This window comes from Stylophora pistillata, chromosome 12 (assembly GCF_964205215.1).
Source record: "Stylophora pistillata chromosome 12, jaStyPist1.2, whole genome shotgun sequence".
NCBI classification, from domain to species: domain Eukaryota; kingdom Metazoa; phylum Cnidaria; class Anthozoa; order Scleractinia; family Pocilloporidae; genus Stylophora; species Stylophora pistillata.
In genome coordinates, this window is record NC_142530.1 from 13,225,001 (window position 1) to 13,248,078 (window position 23,078).

At 39.2% G+C, this 23,078-nt stretch overlaps 4 protein-coding genes across 9 annotated transcripts in view; 3 read left to right on the forward strand and 1 right to left on the reverse strand.

Moving 5' to 3' along the window:
- The window catches only part of LOC111328414 (uncharacterized), a 6,103-nt gene extending 1,239 nt beyond the window's left edge, over positions 1-4,864 (forward strand). The window contains exons 3-7 of the mRNA XM_022932840.2: positions 70-96; positions 688-1,392; positions 1,730-1,759; positions 1,842-2,810; positions 3,748-4,864. Coding sequence (XP_022788575.2) covers positions 70-96; positions 688-1,392; positions 1,730-1,759; positions 1,842-2,810; positions 3,748-4,505 — 2,489 coding nt within the window. The 3' untranslated portion in view covers positions 4,506-4,864. The remainder of the gene's footprint in view (positions 1-69; positions 97-687; positions 1,393-1,729; positions 1,760-1,841; positions 2,811-3,747) is intronic.
- An 877-nt stretch (positions 4,865-5,741) lies between these two features.
- On the reverse strand, positions 5,742-8,809 carry LOC111328405 (uncharacterized). Of its 2 annotated transcripts, none has more exons than XM_022932830.2 (5): positions 8,656-8,809; positions 8,263-8,359; positions 7,047-7,100; positions 6,438-6,476; positions 5,742-6,335 (listed from the first exon to the last, which is right to left on the reverse strand). In XM_022932830.2, the coding sequence occupies exons 2-5, from the start codon at positions 8,315-8,317 to the stop codon at positions 6,034-6,036; spliced, it is 450 nt and encodes a 149-aa protein (XP_022788565.2). In that variant the 5' UTR covers positions 8,318-8,359; positions 8,656-8,809; the 3' UTR covers positions 5,742-6,033. The 2 variants fall into 2 exon arrangements, with proteins under 2 accessions (XP_022788565.2, XP_022788566.2); XM_022932831.2 differs by having other exon boundaries at positions 8,263-8,396; positions 8,656-8,778.
- A 2,138-nt stretch (positions 8,810-10,947) lies between these two features.
- LOC148718863 (uncharacterized) lies at positions 10,948-12,560 on the forward strand. Its single transcript, XM_088740022.1, has 2 exons — positions 10,948-11,164; positions 11,338-12,560. Exons 1-2 carry the CDS (start codon positions 10,948-10,950, stop codon positions 12,558-12,560), a joined length of 1,440 nt encoding a protein of 479 aa, XP_088596148.1.
- A 2,177-nt stretch (positions 12,561-14,737) lies between these two features.
- Positions 14,738-22,595, forward strand: LOC111328392 (uncharacterized). Of its 5 annotated transcripts, none has more exons than XM_088741745.1 (13): positions 14,738-14,883; positions 15,341-15,441; positions 16,508-16,558; positions 16,787-16,828; positions 17,283-17,462; positions 17,690-18,006; positions 18,300-18,446; positions 18,958-19,072; positions 19,467-19,526; positions 19,767-20,359; positions 20,996-21,025; positions 21,379-21,516; positions 22,223-22,595. In XM_088741745.1, the coding sequence occupies exons 2-13, from the start codon at positions 15,390-15,392 to the stop codon at positions 22,268-22,270; spliced, it is 1,773 nt and encodes a 590-aa protein (XP_088597871.1). In that variant the 5' UTR covers positions 14,738-14,883; positions 15,341-15,389; the 3' UTR covers positions 22,271-22,595. The 5 variants fall into 5 exon arrangements, with proteins under 5 accessions (XP_088597871.1, XP_022788537.1, XP_088597872.1 ...); XM_022932802.2 differs by lacking the exon at positions 14,738-14,883 and adding an exon at positions 14,915-15,007; XM_088741746.1 differs by lacking the exons at positions 14,738-14,883; positions 20,996-21,025 and adding an exon at positions 14,915-15,007.
- Positions 22,596-23,078: the final 483 nt, after the last annotated feature.

Consider the following 23,078-nt stretch of genomic DNA (forward strand, 5'->3'; position numbering starts at 1 on the left):
TAAACCAACATTTAGTAAGCGATATTCAGCTCCTGAGATTTTCTATTATATTGTTGTTTGCTTTTTCAGACATATCTCGTGGAAGGCCTTCAAAAGGTATTAGGATTTCGTCTGTATTCTTAAGTCTTCTTCGATATCCAGTATTATCCTCTCATCTTTCGTTGCAATTCAGTCATAGTAACTTCCGCACAGAGTGAATCATGATGCCATGTTATCACTTAATGATCGTGCCGCAATCAAAAAGAATGTTGACATAATTATGAGGGTAGTCACTTACAGCGTAGTAAAAACATATCAGCTGATTATTTTGGTTGTTTGGTATCGAGTAAGGTGGCAAAGAATGAGCCTTACTTAAAATAAGGTTCAGATTCAATAAATTTACTTCAATGATCATACAAGTCTCAAGGCAACATATTAGAAGCTTGCTGAACTGAATATGCTTTAGTAAGCTGCTATTCTCTTTGTCTTTCTGGTGTGTCAATGTCAAATAACAGAAAGTCAGTAACAAGTAGTGACAAAGTTGAGAATGTATCGTAATTTATCAATGGAGAGCGGACAATATCGGCCAATAAAAAGGGAGAAAATACATTACATCAGCTGCCTGTGTGATGACTATATTATCTCACTGTATGCACAGATGACTCCGGTCTTACTGTCTCATCATTTGTTTTAACTCCAATTCTTTAGGTTGTATAGATCAAGTTCGCAGTCTACAATCGCATCAAAAGAGTATTAACTCTCACATTCCTCACCCCATTGGTGCGCAAAAGAAGTCATCCGTACATCAGGACTGCGGCGAAGATGAGGAAAGTGGAGCTTCTCCTTTAAAAGAAAAAACTAAAATTAAAAGCCTTCAAACAAGCATTCACAAGAACCTTTTGAAACTCTTTCATAAGCTTAAAAATGCTAAGCCTGGTAGTGTGATGCCTGATCGTAAAGAGTTTACGAATTTTCAAATAAAACCAAGCCCAGATGCTCATAAGGTAGATGATGCAGGGGTGTCGACAGGTGTCCCATTAAGCAAAGTTAGAGACGGAATTAAGAGTATAAGTCAATTTAAAGATATCAATACTACCTCCGCGCTGAAAGCACTTGACAAGTTGGTCAGCGGAGTTCTTCCAAACGTAACAGCGGCAGCTGGAAAGAATTCATCCAGTAACGGCTCTCAACTTGGAGATTCCGAAGGTGGAAGTGGCTCGGCAATGGATCCAAAAGAAAATGACCAAAGTAAAACAGATCCTTATGCGGCTATTGCTGCTGGACCAGACCACCCTAAGCTCCCACCGGATTTAAAGATTTCTCCAGGTGGTGCTGAAGGAGAAACACCTCCAGTTGTTCCAGTCGGTATGTCAGACGACAGTAAAGGTGGCGATGGTAACAAGAGCCCTGATGGTAAGCATCAAATGTTTTTTCACCTTAGCCCTAGGAATATCTCATTTACAGATAGGTATAAATATAAACTTCCAACTTCACCGTTATCTTCTTTTGTTTAAAATTTCACGATATATTGTAAAGGACGTAATTCTAAGTCCGGAAGCTATTTCCTCCTGTTCTCTCATATTTCGGCAACTAAATGTCAACTGATATTTAACTTTGGACGTTTGACAAACGTACGACTTTTCTTTTCTGCAATCTAATTACGAGATGTATGTGTATGCCACAACAGTAGTAGGCATTGAAACGTAGTAAACACTAAATAACACGGTATCATTTTTGTTAACTTCCGTAGAGCCCAGTGAAGCCCCAAGTCAAGGAGATGGTTTGTATCTCGCAGTGACGTCAGTTTGGTATAGGAAACGTTATTTAAGCACCGCGAATTGATTCGGCTTCTTTTTTTGTAGGCAAAGACAGCGAGGAGCCTGACAACCCGATGGTGAAACAAATGCAACAACAAGCAATGCAAGTAATACAAGAACAGATGCAGAACCAATTCAAGGCAGCTATGCAGACAGCAAAAGGAATGCCGGGGATGGGAGGAATGGGTGGGATGGGAGGAATGGGTGCTATGGGAGGAATGGGTGGTATGGGTGGCATGGGAGGCATGCAAGGCATGGGAGGAATGAGCGATGGAATGGATAGTATGGGCGGCATGCAAGGCATGGGCGGCATGGGTGGAATGGGTGGAATGGGAGGCATGGGTGGTATGGATGGTATGGGTGGAGGTATGGGTGGAGGAATGGGAGGAATGGCTGGCTTCGGTGGACTGGGAGAAATGGGAATGGCCGGAATGTATGGCAACCGCATGGCAGATATGGGAGATATGGAAAACGCCGGCGATGCATTTCAAAGAGATAATCTAAGGGGAAACGATGATTATTTTAATGGAGTAAATGGTTATTATGCGAGAGGATTTGGAGAAGAACTCAGGGAACCTATGGGTCCCATGGGGCCAATGGGACCTATGCCTATGATCGATGAACCTGCAGTTGGACGGGACAAAGTACCATTAGGATACGAAGACCGGCCAAGGATGCCTTATTTTCGTCCTTTTCGTAGACATCGTTACTTCGACAACGAGGATGATTTTGACGACGAGGGATTCGACGATGATATCGACGAAGACGAGCCTTATTTTGTTCCCGCTCGTGAACATGCTGCTCTTGAAGAGCCAATGGAAGAAGGTCCTGAGAGCGATATCGACGAAGGATACGATGCTCCTCATGATAGAAAAGCTAAAATAGCAAAGGTTGAAAAACCTGACAAGAAAGAAAAGCAAAAGCATGACAGTCATAAACTCCACAAAGGACACAAAGATCAATCAACCCTGGCATCAAAGAAGGACATCACCGAGAAGCGGGAAAAAACATCAGGTAAACTGCACGAAAGAAAGCACTGACAGTCTTGTACATCATGCATGAGACCACATGGCGATCGCACTCTTAATAAGTTAATGTGGACATTGAAGACTCTTTCTTCGTATTATAAAACGACATTAACTGCTGATGAGCATGCGCATTCTTAAGGAGTTCCACATCCAACGACAGCCGGGCAAGTTCAACAATTATAGCCTGATTTTCTCTAATATGAGGTTTTCTACTATCAGCATTTCTTTTGAATAAATTTTCATTGTTATATTATTAATAAATAAAACGGTGCTTTTATTTTGTGCAATTAACATCATCTGAGATATATATCCCTTGCAATTAAATTCACCCTTTTAAGAAGGGATGTTATCCATTCAGATACAATGATTGGTGTGGAAAAACGAACATCAGGGCAAGAGGGGTCATCAAACATCCTCAGTTGCACACAAAATGTTTTGCATTCTGTTGGCAATACACGCGCATAACGTAAGAACAGGTCAAGTGAAATAAAAGTCTAACATAAGCAGCAGCTGACTCATGATAAGGGTCTAAATGAGCCCAAAATATTGAAAGCCTATAGGAAAACGTATGTATGCGAATACCTGCTTACAATGACTCGTTAAAGAGATATGAGACCTCATCTGACAAAACACAAACTCTATTTCCAACATATAAAAAATCGAGATAGAAATTATTTCCTTATTTCTCTTAGAACTTGCCGATTGATGGTAGTCACGCTTTAAAATCGTAATTGTTATGAGTTGTAATTTCATTCAATCAGGCCTGCCTGAAAACATTTACTGTACTTGGTTTCGGATTTATGTGTTTTTCATTTTTCTGCAGAGGTTCACATCTTGACGGTGCGTTCCTATGTAACTGTGATGTAAAACGAGTGGTGATAAACCACTTTAAAGAGTAATTTCGTGTCATTATAATCTCATAGGTGTGAGCACAGAGCCAGCAACTCCCGAGATGTTTTACAATTCTGCAATGAAACAAATTCAGGACCAGGCCATGGCGGGTATTGAAAAGCAGATGCAAAATCAATTTAGCGCCGCTTGGAAAAACGCGCACGGAACGGGAGGAAGGCCAAATATGGGAGGTGGCGGAGGAGGAGGAATGGGTCGCATGGCTGCTATGAACGGAATGGGTGGAATGGGAGGGATGGGTTTTATGGGTGGAATGGGAGGAATGGGAAGAATGAACAAAATGGGGAGCATGCAAAACATGCCAGGTGGTATGGGACCAATGCAAGGTATGCCGGGAGGTATGGGTCCAATGCAGGATATGCCGCAAGGGTTAGGAGGCATGGGACCTTTTAATGACATGCCAGGAGGCCCGGGAGGTGCGGGACCCATGAACGACATGCCGGGAGGCATGGGCGACATGGGCGCAGTGGGTAACATGGATGGCGGTGCAGGAATGACTGGAATGGGAGAAACGCCTGGCATGGAAGGAGTGGGTGGTGGAATGATGGGTGGAGGATTGGACAATGGAATGAATGGATTCGGTGGAATGGATGGTATTAATGGCTTCACTGGGATGAATAACCCAGGTATCACAACCCTGGGAGATGCACCTGGCGGCCTATTTAGAAGAGGGTTCCAACGTAAATTAGGAAGAAAGGACAATCATCACAAGAAAGCTAGAATAAATAAGTCTAAGAAAAGCGCTAAAAAAGTAAAGGAGAAATCTCATTAAGAAAAAAGTTACCTCCAATAGTTATCTCGGGCATGTGTTTAAAAAAATGTCCGTTCTAAATGGGCGCCAATAGAACAAAAATAATTTAAAGGGTTCCAAATTCGTAAGATATGTCAAGCATTTTGTTTTCTAATTCAGCACTCGATGGTGGGAATCTACGAGAACAACTTTTGAGCGAAACCATTGTCCTCGTCATTACACTAGTTACGATTCCAATAAAAATTACACTTACTGTGAGTTGGACCAGCATTTCAACCCCACTTTGACATCGTGGTCATATCCTTCCGAGCAGCTAACGATAGCGATAGTTTAATCAAATCAATTAAAACAATAAAAAATGGTTATTTTTACATTGAAAATGCTGGAAGAACGTTTGCACTGAAGTTTCACGAAATAGATAAAACTCGAGAACGAGAGGACCTTTCCTTTGTTGTGTTTCGAAGTAAAACAAATCACTCGCGTAAGATATAGCATACATCTTACGGTTTTGGATTTTTGAGGAAAGAGAGTCTCTTTCTTCAAAAATCCAAAACCCGGGTATTCATGTTAGGGCAGGGAATTACGAATTTCAGAGTTTCAGTTGTTTCAGCAGGAAACGGTGGCAAAAGATCAGCAGGTTAGATCGATTTTTCTCGTTGTTCTTGTTCCTCCTAAAGTCACAATCATATACAAACGAACAGGTGGTTTATCAATAACTTTAGCGCATTCCGACATAATCCGGCGATAATTTCATATATCAGTTTTTCACATATTTGGCGCAGCATCGATGAGCCGCAGTTTTTTATGAGCTATGACAATGTTCTATCAGAAATAAAATGTTACTTTTGGGAGGAATTAAACTTGTTGTGGTTCGCATTTTCGGTTCGCATTTCGTTTGCCGAATTTCGTGAAACAGTTTTCTTTCACACACCCGATTTATGTCAAAGATCAAATTTAATAGAGAAATTAAGCGGAAGATAAAATTTGTTTTAGTATTACACGAAAAACCCGTAGGTCTGGTTAAAAGCCCTTGTCAACGAAACTGCGTTTTAACCATTGATTTTTGTGAGGATCCTATAGAGCGCTCACCGCTAACAATGCAAAAAAAAAAATTAATTTTCTTCAAATGACCCACTCAGAAAGAAATTTTGAGGTTCATAAAGGTCTTTTTAAGGACATCTATTTGGATAACCGGCACTGACTGTCTGAAGGGCAAATTTTGTCAAAACACGTATGGAGAGAAAAACAAAACAAAAGTTTGCCTTCGGGTTCTAATGGTACCGTTTCGTTTATTAGAAATTAAAAGTCCCCCACCAATCCACATACCATAAGAGGGCTATTTAAAAAACATCCATAACTTGTATCTTGCAGCTAGAGAGATTATTTGGACACACTCGGTTTTCGAGTGAACCCAATTATATGCAAGATCTTTATCCAGGAGAATTATGGGCTTTATAAAACCCTTTAGTGGATCGTTTGTTCTCAACATTGCCTGCACGACAGGAAATTGTTAACTTCCTAAACTGATTTCATCGATTCTCTTTCCCATTCATTTCCCCTTTATCTTAATAATAGGAATGGGGCCAGCTGCATTTACCATCTGATTGACAGCTCTTATTAATTCATCTTTTTGTTCGTCCAAAGTCTTTCCATTAGTTTTTCCCATTAATATCCTCGCCACATGCTCCTCGTGCTTCTTGTACTCGTCTTGTCTTGTGAACATGCCGCAAATAATTTTATCGTAAACTGACTTATCCTTGATCCATTCATCTCGAAGTTGAATTTTTCCGGAGCACAATTTGTGCAATCTTGTAGTTCTCTTTTCCCCTTTCAAAGCTTTTGCTGTGTTTGCTGGAACATAATTCATTTCACTCAGTGATATCCACAAATACAATGAGAATAAAAGAAAACATGATATATCTGCCATAGCAGACAAAATATAGAACTACTTACGGTTTCCCCTGGGGTCTCCCAGAAGATATTTAAGCAAAGCTGTAAGAAAACGCGATAATTGTTTGTTACTGTGGCAACCCTAGATAGCTACAACTGACCGTGCATGAACAACTTATTCGCTGAACGGGTATAGGCCACCTCTAAGGAATCTTCATCAGAGATATAGACGTTAGGGACTGTAGGCTCCCATGAACGAAAAATGGATAACCGATAGATGGGCAAACTGAGCCTTTTGGTAAAATTGTAACGTTTATAAAAGGTAACAGAGCCACTGTAGGTAACCTTTTCCAATTTGCAACCGTAAGTAACAAAAAGCCATAATTTGAGTCAACAAAATACTTTAATTGTAAGTACTATTTGTTGGAACAGGTACCAAGAGATGGAGAAAAGAGATTTTGTTGCGTCAGAGGTACCTGGCTAGGTAGCTGAGAGAACGCAGATGTCGGCATCCTTTGTGGAAATCTTTGGACAGCAATTTCACATATTGCAAATAATTTTCAAAGGCGAGATTAAAAATCGTATGGTTACCGTTGTCAACTTCTTCAAAAAGCAGTTGCCACTCATGCAGGCTGTTATTCAACCAGGTATTACGAAAATAGAGCAACATACCATATTCCCAGGGGCTTCGTCTGTCAATTTTTAATTCACGCTTTTGTATCTTTTCTATGGAAGTTGGAGAGAGAATTCAGTTAATTTAAAGATCATGAGAACTTTCTTATTTCGGATAATAGGAAGAGCACTTAGTATAAAAATTTGTTCTCAAAATTATTAGACTAGCAAAACAAAGGTTATGAACCAAAAGAAAAAGTAAGGAGCAATAAAGCGTATATGGAATATTGTATCCTACCAACATTGCCAGACTCGAGAAGACTGGGGCGAGTTTTGAGCGTCACGTAGATGACTCATTTGACGCGCAAGAGAGTGGTCTTCCATATTCAAAATAGTATTTTGATCGTATATAGCTTTTATAACACCAAGACTAAGACTATTTCACTAAATTTCACGAGGTTTCCCTATAAATATAAAATGACGCCAAGAGTGTTTTGAGTTATCTACGTCACAATGGGAGTGACCGCTGACCGAAGATAAGTTGGCCGTGAGTTCGAAAATTAATTACGGTTTTCAAATCGTAATTTCTCGTCCTAGAATTGACTTTCAACTAAAATTATTATTGGAAAGGCTTTATTAATCGCTAAAAATTCATATTTCTTATGAAATAACTGAATTTTTCGGGTTTTCAAATTATGGGGGAAGTTTCATAAGAGTGTTCCTTTAAAGAATTCGCAATTGATGTAATAAAACAATCTCATTTCGACGAATTCCCCTTACTTTGATTGGTACCTGAGTTTGTTTCACGCGTCAGATCATAAGGCGAAACTGGTAACATCGATTGGAATCAGTTCCAAGCCGAAAGAAGTAAATAATTTTTTTTCTACAATGACATTTTCCAAGCTTTTGGGAAAAGTGATTCAAGACTGAAGAAGTCAAGTACTACTTCGCTTTGATTGCTATTTGACTGATATTAATCAAACAGGTCAATCTCGTCTTAGTAGTCTAATGAGTATGAAAGCGATCTTCGCAGTCTAGTTTAAAATAGACAGCGGATGTAACACTCAAAAGCCTTGTTTGCTTGAGAACGAAAAAGTTACGAAAGCTATGTTAGAAGAAAAAAGAAGACCGTTAATGTTGGCGACTTCACATGTTCCACCTGGTTGAGTTAAGTACCAGTAAAGGTTAACCATCCGAAAAATATTAGTAATAATGTGACTGTTAGACATAGAAGATCAGTGAACCGTTTTTGTGACTGAGTTGAAGTTTATCTTACCCGCGGCCGCCCACTCCAGACAAGCAAAAGCTGCTATGAAGAACACCCACTTCATTTTCTTGAAAACATGGCATCAACCTGAATTCTCTACCCTAGACTGCAAGCAATTCAATTTCTCGTCAGCCAGTATTACTCTGGCAAAATAAAAAAGTACACTCTCACGCGATGAGATATAGACGCTTGAAGGAAGTGTTTTACAAGGAGTTCTAATTTCTTTTAACACTGCAAATATCTTAAAATGATGAATGTTCGACTTCACGATCCACGAGTTAATTACTTTTAGACAAATTGAAAGCTGAGGATTGTAGTAAGTGGGGAGAAATATGATACTGCATTGTGACACCTGCTACAGGAAACTAATCTAAAGGGTACTAAAGAAGAACTTTAACTCACGGAACATTTTCCATTCGCTGATACAAAGTGTAGTCGCTTTCAATAAAGAATCGAACGTGCAAGCACTGTCACTCCCCGTTTCACATTTTGCGACATACCAGTTGTTTCGTTCTCGCAGATTTTATGACGTAATGTTTTGCCACCAACACAAACCACTTGCTGATTTTTTTTTTCTCTGTTTACGGGTTGTGGGTTTGTGAGATTTCTGTTCTAGCCGAATGGCTGAATACTGGATTGCACGACACGAAGATGGAGTATATATTGGGAGCCTCACAAACAATACTCTACACTTCAAAGGGAAGAAGCAATTGACTGATTTAATTGCTCCAACCTGCTGTCACCATCTTAATAGACACTCGAAACCTCGACCTTTTCCCTCCCCATTTCTGTTTTCAGAAATAAACTTGAGCATTGTAAAATCCCCCCTTTTTTACCGTTAGAATTGTTATAACTGTAAATCGCAGTGTACTCTGAGGGTCAGAAGATTCGGACTGAGTATGTGTATTGCTTTCATGAAAGGAGCAAAAACTTAACGAACGCAACCGAAAGTCGAAAGAAAATTTATAGCCCTCTTTCCTTTATTGTTTTTTAGGAATGCACCACTGGCTTTTGCACTCAGTGCACTCATTTCCTTTCAACAAGGAAAAATTACCACAATAGAAGAGATGTCCGTGCAGTGTTTGAATTTAGTACGATTCCTCCTGACTTTCATTACCGCGCATTTGTAGGGGCTGGAACGAGCATTTTCTTCTGGCATCTGGGATCATGTATTGTCATGGAAACATAAAATTGTTATGCTCTACTACCCATTACCAAGAAACAACCTCGGTGAAAGTTCGACTTGCCAATTTCAAATGAGGCTTTTCTTTCGAGCCACCATCGATTTGAAAAACTTAAATGTGTTATATAATTCTGGGGAATAATTCAGAATATATTGGTCATCATCTTTCGGAATCTTCAACCATATTTTAGAATGCACAATATATTTCGTGAAATTCGATACTTTGGTCTCAGAATAATATGACTTGATGATCCCTAATGAAACTCATTGCCTGTTAAGATAAGCATGATGTAATGGTAGAGGGTTATCAGGTCCATGAAATGACGCTCTAAACTTGATTGAGCATAAATTTTTGAGCGATGCAAACCACCATTCTTAAAGTAGCTCGTAGTACTTATGCGCTGTACGCGATCCTCAGATGCAAGGTCTCTTTTACACTCGTGTTTTGCTAAAACTTACTCTTACGATAAGGCCAACTCTTATGATAAGGCCACATTCGCTTTTTTTGTCTAAACTTTTAGCTCCAGCCTAGTTCTCATCGCATATTCATACATAGACTTTACAACATTCATAACTACTCTATGCAAGGCAGAACACTAGCTTCTGGTCACCGAAGGCAGATGCAAATTTTGGGGAAAATACTTTTCTTTTGGACCGCGGGAAAAGTTTTAATGCGCAAAACAGTTTTTCATGCGGCTTTAATTTTTAGAGACTTTTTCTAATTACTTGATTAGAATTAAATTTTGGACGTAATTTCAGTTTTAACAAATTGTAATCATAATTTTCTTTGGATACATGGCCCAAGCCTTTGAACTGAATATGCTACTCTGTCTGAAGAAAGTTTTACTTTACCTTAACTTGCGAATTTCCGCCACCGTTTCCTTATTGCTGAAGTCCACGAGTTTTCTATGTAACCTTGCTGAGTCTCTGAATATTCTTACTTGAATAGCCTGAGTTATCAACTTTTGTTATTCCACTACTACTCCATTTTACCACATTAGAGAAACGGAACGCGCAAAATATGCCAAGGTGTCACAATGTAGAACGGGGTACGAATACGGATGGAAAGTGGAGCAAAGAAATGGACGCACTGAACGACCCAGACTTCCTTTTTCCAGCCATAGCTTTCTCAGCAACGAACAGTTGAGCCCATCAAATTTGTTGGTCACAATAACCACTTTAACTTTTTGGTTTGTTATGTTTTCATCCACCGCATACGTCTTACGCGATCGGTACAATGCTCAGATTACACTGTAGAAAGTATTTCCAAAACTAGAGACCAAATACTAGAAAACAAAATGAATCTCTTGTTCTATAGTTTAACAGATAATGCGAGCGGACATTATTCTCGTTGCCGGCATTTTTCCTTGCCCTCACGTACTGTACGGGGCTTGCAAAAGAACGCAACTCGCAAAATGTCCGCGCGTATTATGTTAAAATACTGAATGAGGTGTATATATTGATAACAAACAGGACCATTTTAAAGATGCATTCCAGAGGATTGTGATACGATGGCGTGGTATATGTCCCATGAACTTCCCTATGTTTGGAAAGGGGCAATTATGAACTGTCAAACTTACAAAGCAGCGCTTTGTATGCAGTATGCAGCTATCAATAGTTTCACACGTGAAATGAACCTACAACAGTCAATAAAGGAACCGACCAGGATTACGACCACCACCGAGTCACTACTAGATGTCATCTTAGTCTCAGACCCCTCTTATGTTCGTAAGAGTGGTGTCATTAATTTTCCAATTAGTGACCACCTTCCAGTTTACGTTGTGTTGAAACTGAAATCTCCCAAGATCTTTCCTCATTATATAACAGTGCGCAGCTATAAGAACTATGATACCGAAAATTTCACCTTCGACTTGCGTCTCATTCTGACTCCTTACTTTCAGTGTTTGCTGCACCTGGTGTAAACAGCAAGTTAGACATTTTTAATAACGCTTTTCGCCAAGTACTTGATGCACACGCTCCGGTAAAGACAGTCAAGATTCGCAGCTGCCCATGCCCATTTGTCACCGAAGAGATCAAGGATCTTATGAAAATAAGAAACCGTCTTCATCGTCGCTTTCTCTTAACGCGCAATGAATTCGACTGCGCAGAATACGAAACCTCCCGCAATATTGTGAAAAAAACTCTCTTTGAAGCTGAAAAACATCATACATATCAAGAAGTCCAAAACAATATGAATAATTCGAGATCCCTTTGGAAAGTGATCAACAACATCATTCCATCGAAAACACAAGAGAAACTTGTCTATTCTAAAGACCTCAAGACCGTAGCAAGTGAGTTTAATTCATATTTTTCATCCGTAGGAAGTCGCACGGCTGAAGCTGTTGCAAAGCTGGCATTAGGAAATAATATCATCCCTTCAAACTCATTTACACCAGACCTTATATCCTCTTCCGATGATTGCTTCGAGTTCAATCCCGTGAGCATCGAAAATGTGAGGCGTGTCATCTTGCCCTTACCATTAAACAGAGCACCAGGACCCGACAAAACCAAAGTTAGAGTTTTCAAAGACGCCCTACAAGTAATACTCGGGCCTATTACTGAGATAATGAACTGCTCACTCGGTACCTCCACTTTTCCATCAGACTGGAAGATCGCTGAGGTCATCCCACTCCTAAAAGAGGGAGATCACGAAGAACCTCTGAACAATTGGCCATTGTCACTACTTAATGTTATGTCTAAAATTTGTGAGAAAATCGTTCTAGAACAATTTATCACCTACCTAACGTCACGTAACCGTTTGTCATTCCATCAAAGCGGCAATAAGTCATTCCATTCAACTGAGACCTTGAATAATTATACTACCGATTTAATTTTAGAGGAAATCAGCGCATTAGTCTTACTCAACCTCTCAAAAGCTTTCGACAGTATTTTCCATCATAAGTTACTCCAGAAGCTCTCCGCTGTAGGTGCCTCACCCGCCGTAGTTCAGTGGTTCCGTAGCTACCTTTCAGATCGGATCCAATCAGTGCGTATAGATTCTGTGTTATCAGATCCATTACCAATCACACACGGAGTCCCCCAGAGAGCGATTCTTTCGCCGCTCCTCTTCTGTATTTATTTAAATGATCTGCCAAACGCTACTCAATTCTGCCAGCTCGAGTGATACGTCGATGACTCTAAAGTTTTGCTATCTTTTCCCGTAGCCGACGTCATTGACGCTAAGTTCAAGCTCGAAGATGATTTGCGTAATGTTGCCAACTGGTGTTGCGCAAATGATTTGTTAATAAACCCTGGGAAAACGCAGTTCATGTTGATTGGCACTAAGCAAATGATAAGTAAACATTCAGTTAATTTTACTGTTTCATTTATTGTAAGGACTCTCACGGCCGTCGAATTCGGCAAGAGATCTAAGAGTATATATAGATTCATATCTGACCTATGACACTCATATCTCCCACCTAGTCTCTTCTTGCTTGACTAAACTGGTTCAGATCAACCGCGTGAAATACTGTTTTGATAGAGAGACTTTAGATTTAATTATTACATCTCCTGTCTTTAGCAAAATGTTCTACTGTTCGTCCGTGTGATCTAATACCTCATCTAAGAACATACAAAAGCTGCAACTCATCCAGAATTTCGCCTGCAAAATCATCTGCGGCGCTCGGAAATTTGACCATGTAACGCCATTACTGGATGAACTCAACTGGCTTCCAGTTGACAAAATACTCAAATTCAGAGACGCTGTTATAGCTTATAAGTGTGTCAACAATTTAGCTCCTGAATATCTATGTGCTAAGTTTAAAAAACTATCTTCTGTACATAATTGCATAACTCGTAATAATGAGAAGATTGACATTCCATTATTCAGATCAGCTACCGGCCAAAGGTCCTTTGCCAATAGAGCAGTATCTCTGTGGAACATGTTAGACGAAGACCTGAGAAACGTTACATCTGTAAATGCCTTCAAGAAAGTCCTTAAACTTGCCATGAATGAATGATCGAGTGACAGTTAGAATTTAGAATTTAACAATAGCTTGTCAGATATAGTTAGCATTCGTATTTGTAAATAGTTACTGAAAAACCTTTTTTGGGAGTATTTATCATTAAAGTTTAAAGTTTCTCCTCTCGTGTTCAGGATGTCTCCTCTGCACAATAAGTTAGAGAAATAACAAATTTCAGCACGGGATTATTCCAGAATTGATCACTTTTGCAGCCTCGTCGTGGGAAAACAAGCTATTGACAATGTGTGTCCTATAAATACAGCCAGTGCCATTTCCTCCGTGAACGCGCGGTCATACGTGAACTGCTCGGTAGGTACTCGGTTTAAAGAAGCACTCTTAAGAAACCTTCCTGTAATTTGGAAACTCAAAAAATCCGATTTTTGCGTAAAAACTTGAAATGTTCACTAGTTAATCGTCTCTGAATATTTTTTCCGAATTGTCACACGGGAAGATCGTCAAATTTACGATTTTCTTTTGACCCACCATTAGTTTACGTAATAAATTGCCAGAATCAAGAAGATTGGGGCGAGTTTTGAGCGTGACGTAGATGACTCATTTGCAGCGCAAATATTCAAATATTCAAATATTCAAAACAGTATTTTGATCGTATATATTGCTTTTATAACACTATGACTAAAACTATTTCACTAAATTTCACGAGGTTTCCCTATAAATATAAAATGACGCCAAGAGTGTTTTGAGTTATCTACGTGACAATGGGAGTGACCGCTGACCGAAGATGAGTTGGCCGTGAGTTCGAAAATTAATGGTGGGACGGTTTTCAAATCGTAATTTCTCGCCATAGAATTGACTTTCCACTAAAATCATTATTGAAAAGGCTTTATTAATCGCTAAAAATTCATATTATAATGAAATAACTGAATTTTTCGGGTTTTCAAATTATAGGGAAGTTTCATAAGAGTGCTCCTATAAAGAGCTGAAAACAAAAAAAAAAGTTTAAGTAGTAGCTGCAATCCAACTACAGATTATAAAAATGCAAACAGCACAGGGAAATTTAAGTAATTACGCATGCATCTGGTGTAGATGCTCAACGGTCAAATGTCAAGCACACGCATGATAACATTTCTCTACAAAATGCGCATAAACAAGTTGTGTTCGTGTTTGTTTTTATCACCTAGTCAAATTATTATACCTGTCAATCGATTTTAATCGATCCGCCTGCTAAGGGACTGTTATGTCAGTATTATTGAAGCGTTACCAGAGCGAAGTGATTTCTCATTTTATCAGTAAGAACGGTTTTAAGTTTCATGTTCAGAGTCAGCAGGTGAATAATCACGAAACACTAGGCACAGTCGAAACCCTCCCACAACATGGCAATCCCAGAATAATCTTTCAAAAGGAAGATTTTTGCAATCGTCGCCTTCATTTCTTCTTGTTAACCTCGGTTTGGCAAAATATTGAATGGATGCTTTCCCCATGTGCAGACTTAATATTGGTGAACTCGATGGACTGCAAAGCTTAGTGGTAAATATTTAATCTTGCTTGACTTTAGAACCTCTTCTTGAATCTAATGACGTCATTTATTGGAAATGACCAAATCGGAAACATTTTCAATTTCTCTCTGATCTGGATTTTTGTTTTTTGAACGGTAAGTTCGGGTGTGATTGAATTTTTTAACTGTACTCAACTTTTATTTATAGATGCTAGGCAAAAATATTTCAGTTAGCGAATGAAACAGCTTTTATTATAAAAACAATAATAATTACAAGCGAATTAGAAAAGACCTGCTTTGCTAAGAGGATTTGAAGCAAAAGTTGAAAATATGGTAGAAACTTGATGATAAAAACGATTAAATCTTATAACCTTTGTTGTAAGAAAATAGCTTCACCGTTCTTCGATACAAATGTTTTAACAAACAGGCTTTGTTAACTGGAGCAGACATAACTTTTGGTGATAGAATAAAATATCATTTTCTTGGCAGGTACAAATTTGCGATAAATAAACAATAACGAAAAAGGAAAGGCCGTGGAATGAACAGGAGACTTCTTCTAACGTGCCTGACATTGTGTTTGTCGCACGCAGGTAAGTTTTATGTTACAAATATCAATCAGCCTGGATATACGATGGTGTTAACAAGCTTTGAGAAGTTTACCATCTTTACCTCTCTCCACCAGCCTCGCCACAAGTAACAAAAAACTGATGTACTTACTTCGATTGTGACCCAGTTCTTTCAGATGGAAATTTTTTGTCACATCTTTGTATCGTAATTATCAGTTCTGTTTTAAAGTCAAAATCTTGATAATTATATTTTGTTGGTCGTATCTCAGTTTCCTTATCCTATATATTCCAGTTGACTTGACCTGTCATTTTCGATTTGCTGTCGACATCAAACCATTTCAAAAGGAGCTATTGCTTAAAGTTTACCATTCTTTTTATTGATATAAGAAAACTTTCTCACAAACTTCAAGGTATCTTTCCAAGTTGGTGTCATTTGGTCGACTCCAAGACCAAATAAACATCCGCCAAATGATTTCGTTGTCGAATTTAGACCTAACTGAATTGCAGTGCACTTGAAAAGACGTGAAGTGCTTAAGAAGTTACGACTGAAATGTGGAAAGATATTGCAGATGCTGTACTGAAAAAATGGATTGTCTAAACGATTGCTTGTGTAGACAGTATCTAAAGTGGCAACTAATTTATTAATCTGAAAATGATAATAAAGTGTAAGTGAAAAGATAAGAAATGGGTACTCTATTCTGGCTTTTATTCATTTGCCCGCATTCCATTCTTAAGAAGAGGCCATCTCTATCTGGTCGCTGACAAATTTCTTTAGAGGGCATTTGTAATGGATTTCTTATCGCACTTAGTATATTTCTACTAGATAACAATCACAGCAAGGCAGGATATAATAGGAACAATCATTGACAAGAGGTTTTGTTCTATTGTTTATAAGTTGCTGTCTGTTTGGTTTTTTTTTTTTTTACTAAGTAGCTTTGTGCTGTCCATATACTTGGCGTATGTTTAGCTATTTGTCTGCTTGCTGGCTTGCTTCACATGTGATTTTCTTTTTCCCTTACGGACGATTATGGTTCGTTTCTGGGTAACCACATAGTTCTTGTATTGTTAATTTTCATCGTTTTTGTTACAGTATCTTCGGTACCGTTGGAGTCATCCGCTGAAAAGTCTGGCCGAGAAGAAGGTAAGCTTTGGGAATCGTTTCCTTTTTCTTTAATGTAATAAGCAAAAAGATAGCTAGGATAAGTGGGAATTATACTCTGAGTCTGACGCTCTCAAGAATCACAAGGTAAAGAGGAAACTAATCTGTAAAAATGCACAAATTTATCTGTGGTGCAAGGTCGAACAAACCGCAAAAAGTGTTTTTTGGACCAAACAAGCGTGCAAATTTCTTTATTTGATTCATTCTTAGCGCATCCAGCGACTCCAAAGTCGGTTAATCTTGAAGATAAAGGTGAGTGTAATTTCAAACCATGCATGTGATCTTCAAATGCATGTGCCTCGAAAACAACCAAAAGTTCTGGGGAAATGTGTATCTGTCTCTCAGCGTATTGAATAGTGTGGTTAAGGTTGCGATCAAGGGTTAAACGAACCCTAACTCTTCGCATAAAAATAAAGCCTTTATTGCGATAGATAATGATAACAGCATATCACTTGCATTGGCCGACAAACTCCGAGTTTTTTTCGGACTATTCATAATAAAGAAGTGAACAGTGTCTTCCCACGTTTGTAGAACTGAAACTCGACGCTACTTTTCATAATGAGCGTTTTGTATCAACTTGCAATAAGATGGTAACGGTGCTGTGGTTTCTTTACTCAGTACAGACTTCGGACAGCATGCAAGAGCGCAGCTTCTCTTTGAATGAAAAATGTTTCTGTTTAAGTGAGTCAATTTGTTTTTGTCTTAGTAAAAGAAGCAGTGCAAAAGGCTGAGTTAGACGCAAGTTTAGCTGCACAAGATGCTGTAAAGCATGGACATAAAGCTGAGACAAGAGTTGAGAGCATCAAAAGCTCTGAAACGAGTGAGGGAAGTAATGATCTCAATCCAGACGAGAAGCCAGCAGTTGCCAGAAAACATGAGACTTCAGGTAAAATACAGGGATTCTCCCAGTAAAGTTCAACCATGGTAAAAATGAAATGGCCAGATTCTCTGTTCCAGTTGAATCCACGATGGTTGGTGGGACCCTTTGAAACTTTGCACCAAAATGTGTCATGGCCGCAGTATTCGATCAGCACCTAAGTTTCTTAAGGTCATTTTCAATAAAGCTTTGATAAACACAGTGGTAATTATGTAAAATTATCACCATTTTTTTAGTAAGTGACTTGGACGAAGGACCCCACATAAAGCGAGTAAAGGAACACAAGGTAAACCGAAAGCCAGGTGGAATGGGAAAGATGTTAGGACTGGGTGAACTGGGAGACCTTGGAGGAAATAATAATGAGTACAAAGAAGATACTAGGCTGGAGGATCGCTTGGCTATGGAAGCTGAAGAGGAAAAGAAATACGAGACTGGAGAAGGATACGGCACCGGAGGAGGAGGAGGAGGAGGAGGAGGTGCAGGTGGTGGTTGGGAAGATGGAGGAAAAGGTGCCAACTGGGCTTCGAACATCCAAAGACAGGACGCTGCTGAGGTAAATGCTAAATGCCTTATTTGTTTATTATTTATTTACGCGGACTTGCTGACTCTCAGAAAAGCACAGTTGTAGTTATTTTCCGCTGCTCGATTTCAACAACAAACAATTCATACTGTAGAAGGTTGAGTATGGACTGGGTATTACAAAAATTGCAGTCGTTGGCCCTCATAACAAAACACGGTGAAAACTTAACAAACTTTGATCATCCATGCAAAATGTGATATCCATGTTGTAATTAGCCAGTTGATAGTGAAATGATGCTTACACTTATTTTCCTTGCATATACATAGAAACAAAGCATTCAAGCTCAAGTTGCCTCTGAAAGTGCACATGAGTTGGATGAAATCCAACGCGCCATCGCGGCTGAGTCTCAATCTTCACGGGGTTCTGCATCAATTGGCAACGGAGGTGCTTCCGTAGTAGGGGGAGCAGGCGGGGTATGTAACACTCCTTCAGTTTCTGCCTTCCACTATTTAATGAGGGCTATTTTGTCGCGCTTAAGAGAGACGTTTTTAGTGATGTTTTTTGACCAAAGCAAGTAAAACTGCACAAAACGCGAAGAAACAGGTCATGGTTTGTGTTGTTATTATCCAACTACACTTAGAAGAGTAAAAATAGCTCACAAGTCGGCAAAAGTACATGCAACAACCTCGGAACGTAATCTGGGTACCCGGTAATCAATGAATTTCAGTAATCTAAATGAATAAAAATATTTATCAACCCGCTGTGCCTTGTCCTTACAGTGACTTTCACTCATGTTTCCATGAAATCCTGATGTAGAAGATAATTTGTTTTCGAGTTTCGTGTACTAAATCACTTATTCAGAAGAGCTTGATGTGTTCCGGTCCACATTTATCATTATAACTTAACATGACAACTTCGTTCCTGATAAAATATACCTATCAAAGTAAAATGGTAACTGTTTAAAGTATATGCTTATTAAAATAGGTTCAAGATCAAGAAGGTATGCAGCCAAGAATATCAAATCCAGAAGGGGGAAGAGGGCAACCAATGGCCTTTGTAGGAGCTCAGCAAAAAGGAATCACTCCTTCTGAGAACCAAGGTTAATGCGCTAATATATGAATCATCTTGTTTTTCACCGCCGAAACATGCTCTGACTGTAAGATTCCCTCAATATTTCCGTAATCTGAACTGACTAAGCCCCTCTTAAAGTATTCACACTTACAAGTGGTCCTTACACAATTATAAATCGCTGTTAATTCCATACAGTTAGCATAAGCCAGTATTTACGTTCTTCAAATGCTTGTACACATCTAGCCTACAACTAAGCCACCTAACACAGTTAACCAACTAGAGAACTACCTAAATTTGGTAATTGATAGATAAAACTAGTTTTGCCACATATTCTAGACATTCTAACAAAACATCTCGTTGAACGTGTCTCTCCTTTTGCATGCCTGCATGATGACGGACACATAAAAACCGTGACCACGCAGAGGAATTTCAGGAATATTCGTCACCTTATCTATCCGATCAATCATCTCTTGGTCAGCCAGGTTGGTCCCAATACCTCGTAGATCCCCTTTTATCTATCGAGTCTTTTGCAGTTCGAAAATATTAAGAAAAAAATGTCATACTTTCTACTTACTTACGGCTATCGCTTCTAATCGTCATTTTAAAAGTTCCAAAGTCCCTCTCACACATTCAAGATAGACACTTGAATTAAAAAACAAAAACAAAATAAAACTTATAGTGTTGACGTAAGGCGTTTCGCTTAACCGATAATTTTCGCACAGAGATCTCAAGCCTCGTTCACCAAGCCGACAAAATATTGCCGGGCGAAATGAGAGGATCATCTCAACAAAACAACATGGTAATCGGTGGCTTAGGAGCGCGTGGAAGCCAGGGTTTAAGTGAAGGTATCGCAAACTTTGGAGGAATGGAAGGGGGGCAGCAACTGGGAGCACAAAGTCAGGTATCACCAATGGAGCAACCTTCCATAGCATCCGAAAGAGCAGGATATGGAGGTACCTTGGAGCAAGGTGCTGTGAATCAGGAAGGTTTGGGTCAAGGAGGTCTGGCAGGATTGAGCGACTCTGCGGTGAGCCGCATGAACGAAGGAGGAGCAGGAGGAGGATCCTTGCAAGGAATTCAGGGAGCTCAGGATGTTCAAGGGATGCAGAGCTTGACATCTGCTTTTGCAGGAGGTCAGCAAGTGCAAGGTGGAATGCTATCTGATGGAGGAGGTGTTAACAGCTTACAAGGACAAGGACTAATGGGAGGAAGTCTTCAAGGAGGCCTACAAGGTATGATGGGCGGTGGATTGGCAGGTCTGTCGGCCATGGGCGGTGGAGGACAATTTGCGCAACAGCAGATGTCATTTAAAAAGGTTTGTGGCAGAAAGACGATAGAAATTTTAAAATCAAAATGAAAATCGTCAGTCTTACGTGGCTTATGTTGTCACTGCTGCTTGACCCTTTTCTCAGGCGTGGTTGGCAAAATACGGGCCAGAAGTACACATACATTAAGCAAGGAAGAGCAAACCTTGAATCCAGAGACACAAAGAACGATAGTCATGTGCATGATTGATTTGTGGGGAAGGTTAGAATGTTCCTAGTAAATCAAATAATTACAAAACGACATATCTTTTTAATTCGCTTAGTTTAAAAAAGGAATTTTGCATCTCAGTACATAAGATGAGGGGTGTCCGTACATCAGAGGCGTGGTTTGATCATAGATACAGTTAACTTAAGTCATAAAGGGTTTGTACACAGACATGTACGTAAACCTTTGTAATATTGCGCCAGTAAACGTTACGATACCATTACATCACAATTCTGTTTATCTTCCATTCCCACGTAAGTGCGTCGCAGTCAGTGCCCTGCAAGCTGTAATGGCATATACACAATGAACTTCTTTGAACAAACTTCACTGGAATGAAGAGAGACGTTTTCAACTTTTCTAACTACATAATAACAATAACTGCAGCAGAATACTACTGACGACTTACTTTTATCCCTAACAGTCAACAATAGCAAGACCACGTGACTTCCAGGTAACAACTTAACTTTACTGACAGTGACATACATTAAAGCCTTGAAATTGACTGCCACTTTGCTGAAGGATCAAACAGTTGATATCTTTGGCCTCTGTTGGGCGGACACCATCATCCTCATCACAATTCAATTCCTCTATCGATATATGTACTCTCAACCAATTTCACCTTCAAGCATTTTTTCCTGCTTAACTTTAAGACCGGTAGCCATTAAAAAAAATGCATGTGATCCATGGCTAACGTTTTTGTCGATCTGAAATTAGCACTGTTGTACAACGAGGCAGCGACACTTTATGAAGAATGACTGAATTCAGCTCAGTTTGGTTCGACGCTAATGGTAATTTCATTTTCAGCGCTCCAAGACGCACCAGAAAGAGGAGACCAGAACTAAGCATAGAAAACCCTCCAAAACACATAAAGACGCTTTTTCAAAGAGTTCTGTGCCAAACAAGCATTTAATGGAAGATAGGAAGACAGTATCAGTAAAAAAGGTGGGACACTATCCATGAATAACGTACATAGATTGTCATTTTTCATGCCATGAGGCATGAAAAATTTCACCGAAAGCTGAGGGATGGGGAGATACCAAAATTTCTGCTTGGCAAGATGTTTGCAAAAACTTTCAGGCAGCAGAACATTGAAAAGGAAGGAAGTGGATATGTACTCATTACGTTATGGCATATTCTTCTTTTCAAAGACGTTTCACTGAATCTTAAAAAATCATGCATCAGAAGATAATAACGTCACCGACCAAAAGCCCAGACTTGACTACAAACTTGAACAAATGGCTTGCCGTTAATAACAGCCTACTTTCCTGAAATTTTTTAATGCAGTGAGGGGATATTTTTTTCAGCGGCACAACTTACAGGATTCTTTTTCATACAGGAACGCATTTTTGCAAAATTTCCAAATCTGAGATTTTCATCCAGCGTAAGGTTTGAAAATTGAGATCAAACATTTCATTTTCCTCCTTCAATTTAAGTGAACAAGTGACCGGGCATATTATTTGCAACTGCTGTCAAAAAGGAAAAGTCAATCCAAATAGTACGGAAAATTGAAACTGAGGGGAAAAAATTGATATGAAAGAATAAAGTGGAAATTAAATAGATTTCACTAGCAAGTAATCAGATCATTTCACGTGAAATTTGAAATGAATAAGCAGGGATGGTTAAGGATTTTCTATCTTGTTCCTTTTAGAGCAAAATGATAAAGAGGCAACATTCAAAGCACTCGACTGCAGTGTAAAACTGATTGACTCCACCTAAAGCACGAGCCATTGATAAAGCTTCAGGAAAGAGTGCGTCCACGAGTTTCCTGGACATCAATGATACAGATCGCAAGAAGATGTACTGTTTTTTTAATAACAATTCGTTCGCAACATTTGTTTTAAATCGTCCTAAAGGAGTAAGAAATCTTTTCAAATGAAGCCATTCTAGAATTTGATTGGCGTGGCGCATACGTGATCGGCAAGACAAAAACTACTCATTTGATGATGTGACATTTTTTATCTAATACTATTCTAGAATAAATACCTAGCGTTGAAAGAAATAAAAACGGAAAAAAGAAAGGATGTGCTGTAAATGCATTAATTGTCTGTTTTCTTCCCTCTTCACTGGTCACGTGTGCTTCGTTTTTTAGTTTCCTTTGCGCAACCAACTTCTCGATACATCCCAGAGAAAAAATTAAAGTTCCATAAAACTAGGATTTCTGCTCATGAGAAACTGATTGTCCATTCCATGACGCAGTCTCCATTTGTTTTTTTTTCATTTTTAGTGGTCCTACTCTCATTGACCGTTCAATACAGGTGGAGGACATTAAAGCAGGTCATTGGGACTTAGTAAAGGATAACTGCTTAACAGAGGTAAAAATTGCAGTGATAAGAGGGAAACGAATTCGGAACTTTGACATCTGACCGCTTAGTACAAGGTGACCGCATATTACAGGTTCGACTGTATACACTTTGACGCCTTTGCAAAGAAAATTGTTATCGAGTGTTGTTGACCGTAGAAGAAATTTTTTTTCACACATCTGACTTTTCGATACTAAGCGTCGA

Excerpts from the sequence above, each read along its gene's own strand:
- LOC148718863 (XM_088740022.1), top strand. The coding sequence starts at position 10,948 with ATGGCGTGGTATATGTCCCATGAACTTCCCTATGTTTGGAAAGGGGCA. Across the intron at positions 11,165-11,337 it reads CTCAGACCCCTCTTATGTTC|TGTTTGCTGCACCTGGTGTA; the intron begins GTAAGAGTGGTG and ends CCTTACTTTCAG.
- LOC111328405 (XM_022932830.2), bottom strand. The coding sequence starts at position 8,317 with ATGAAGTGGGTGTTCTTCATAGCAGCTTTTGCTTGTCTGGAGTGGGCG. Across the intron at positions 7,101-8,262 it reads TCTGGAGTGGGCGGCCGCGG|AAAAGATACAAAAGCGTGAA; the intron begins GTAAGATAAACT and ends CAACTTCCATAG. Across the intron at positions 6,477-7,046 it reads ACGAAGCCCCTGGGAATATG|CTTTGCTTAAATATCTTCTG; the intron begins GTATGTTGCTCT and ends GTTTTCTTACAG.
- LOC111328392 (XM_088741745.1), top strand. The coding sequence starts at position 15,390 with ATGAACAGGAGACTTCTTCTAACGTGCCTGACATTGTGTTTGTCGCAC. Across the intron at positions 19,073-19,466 it reads CACTCCTTCTGAGAACCAAG|AGGAATTTCAGGAATATTCG; the intron begins GTTAATGCGCTA and ends GTGACCACGCAG. Across the intron at positions 21,026-21,378 it reads CAAGACCACGTGACTTCCAG|CGCTCCAAGACGCACCAGAA; the intron begins GTAACAACTTAA and ends TTTCATTTTCAG.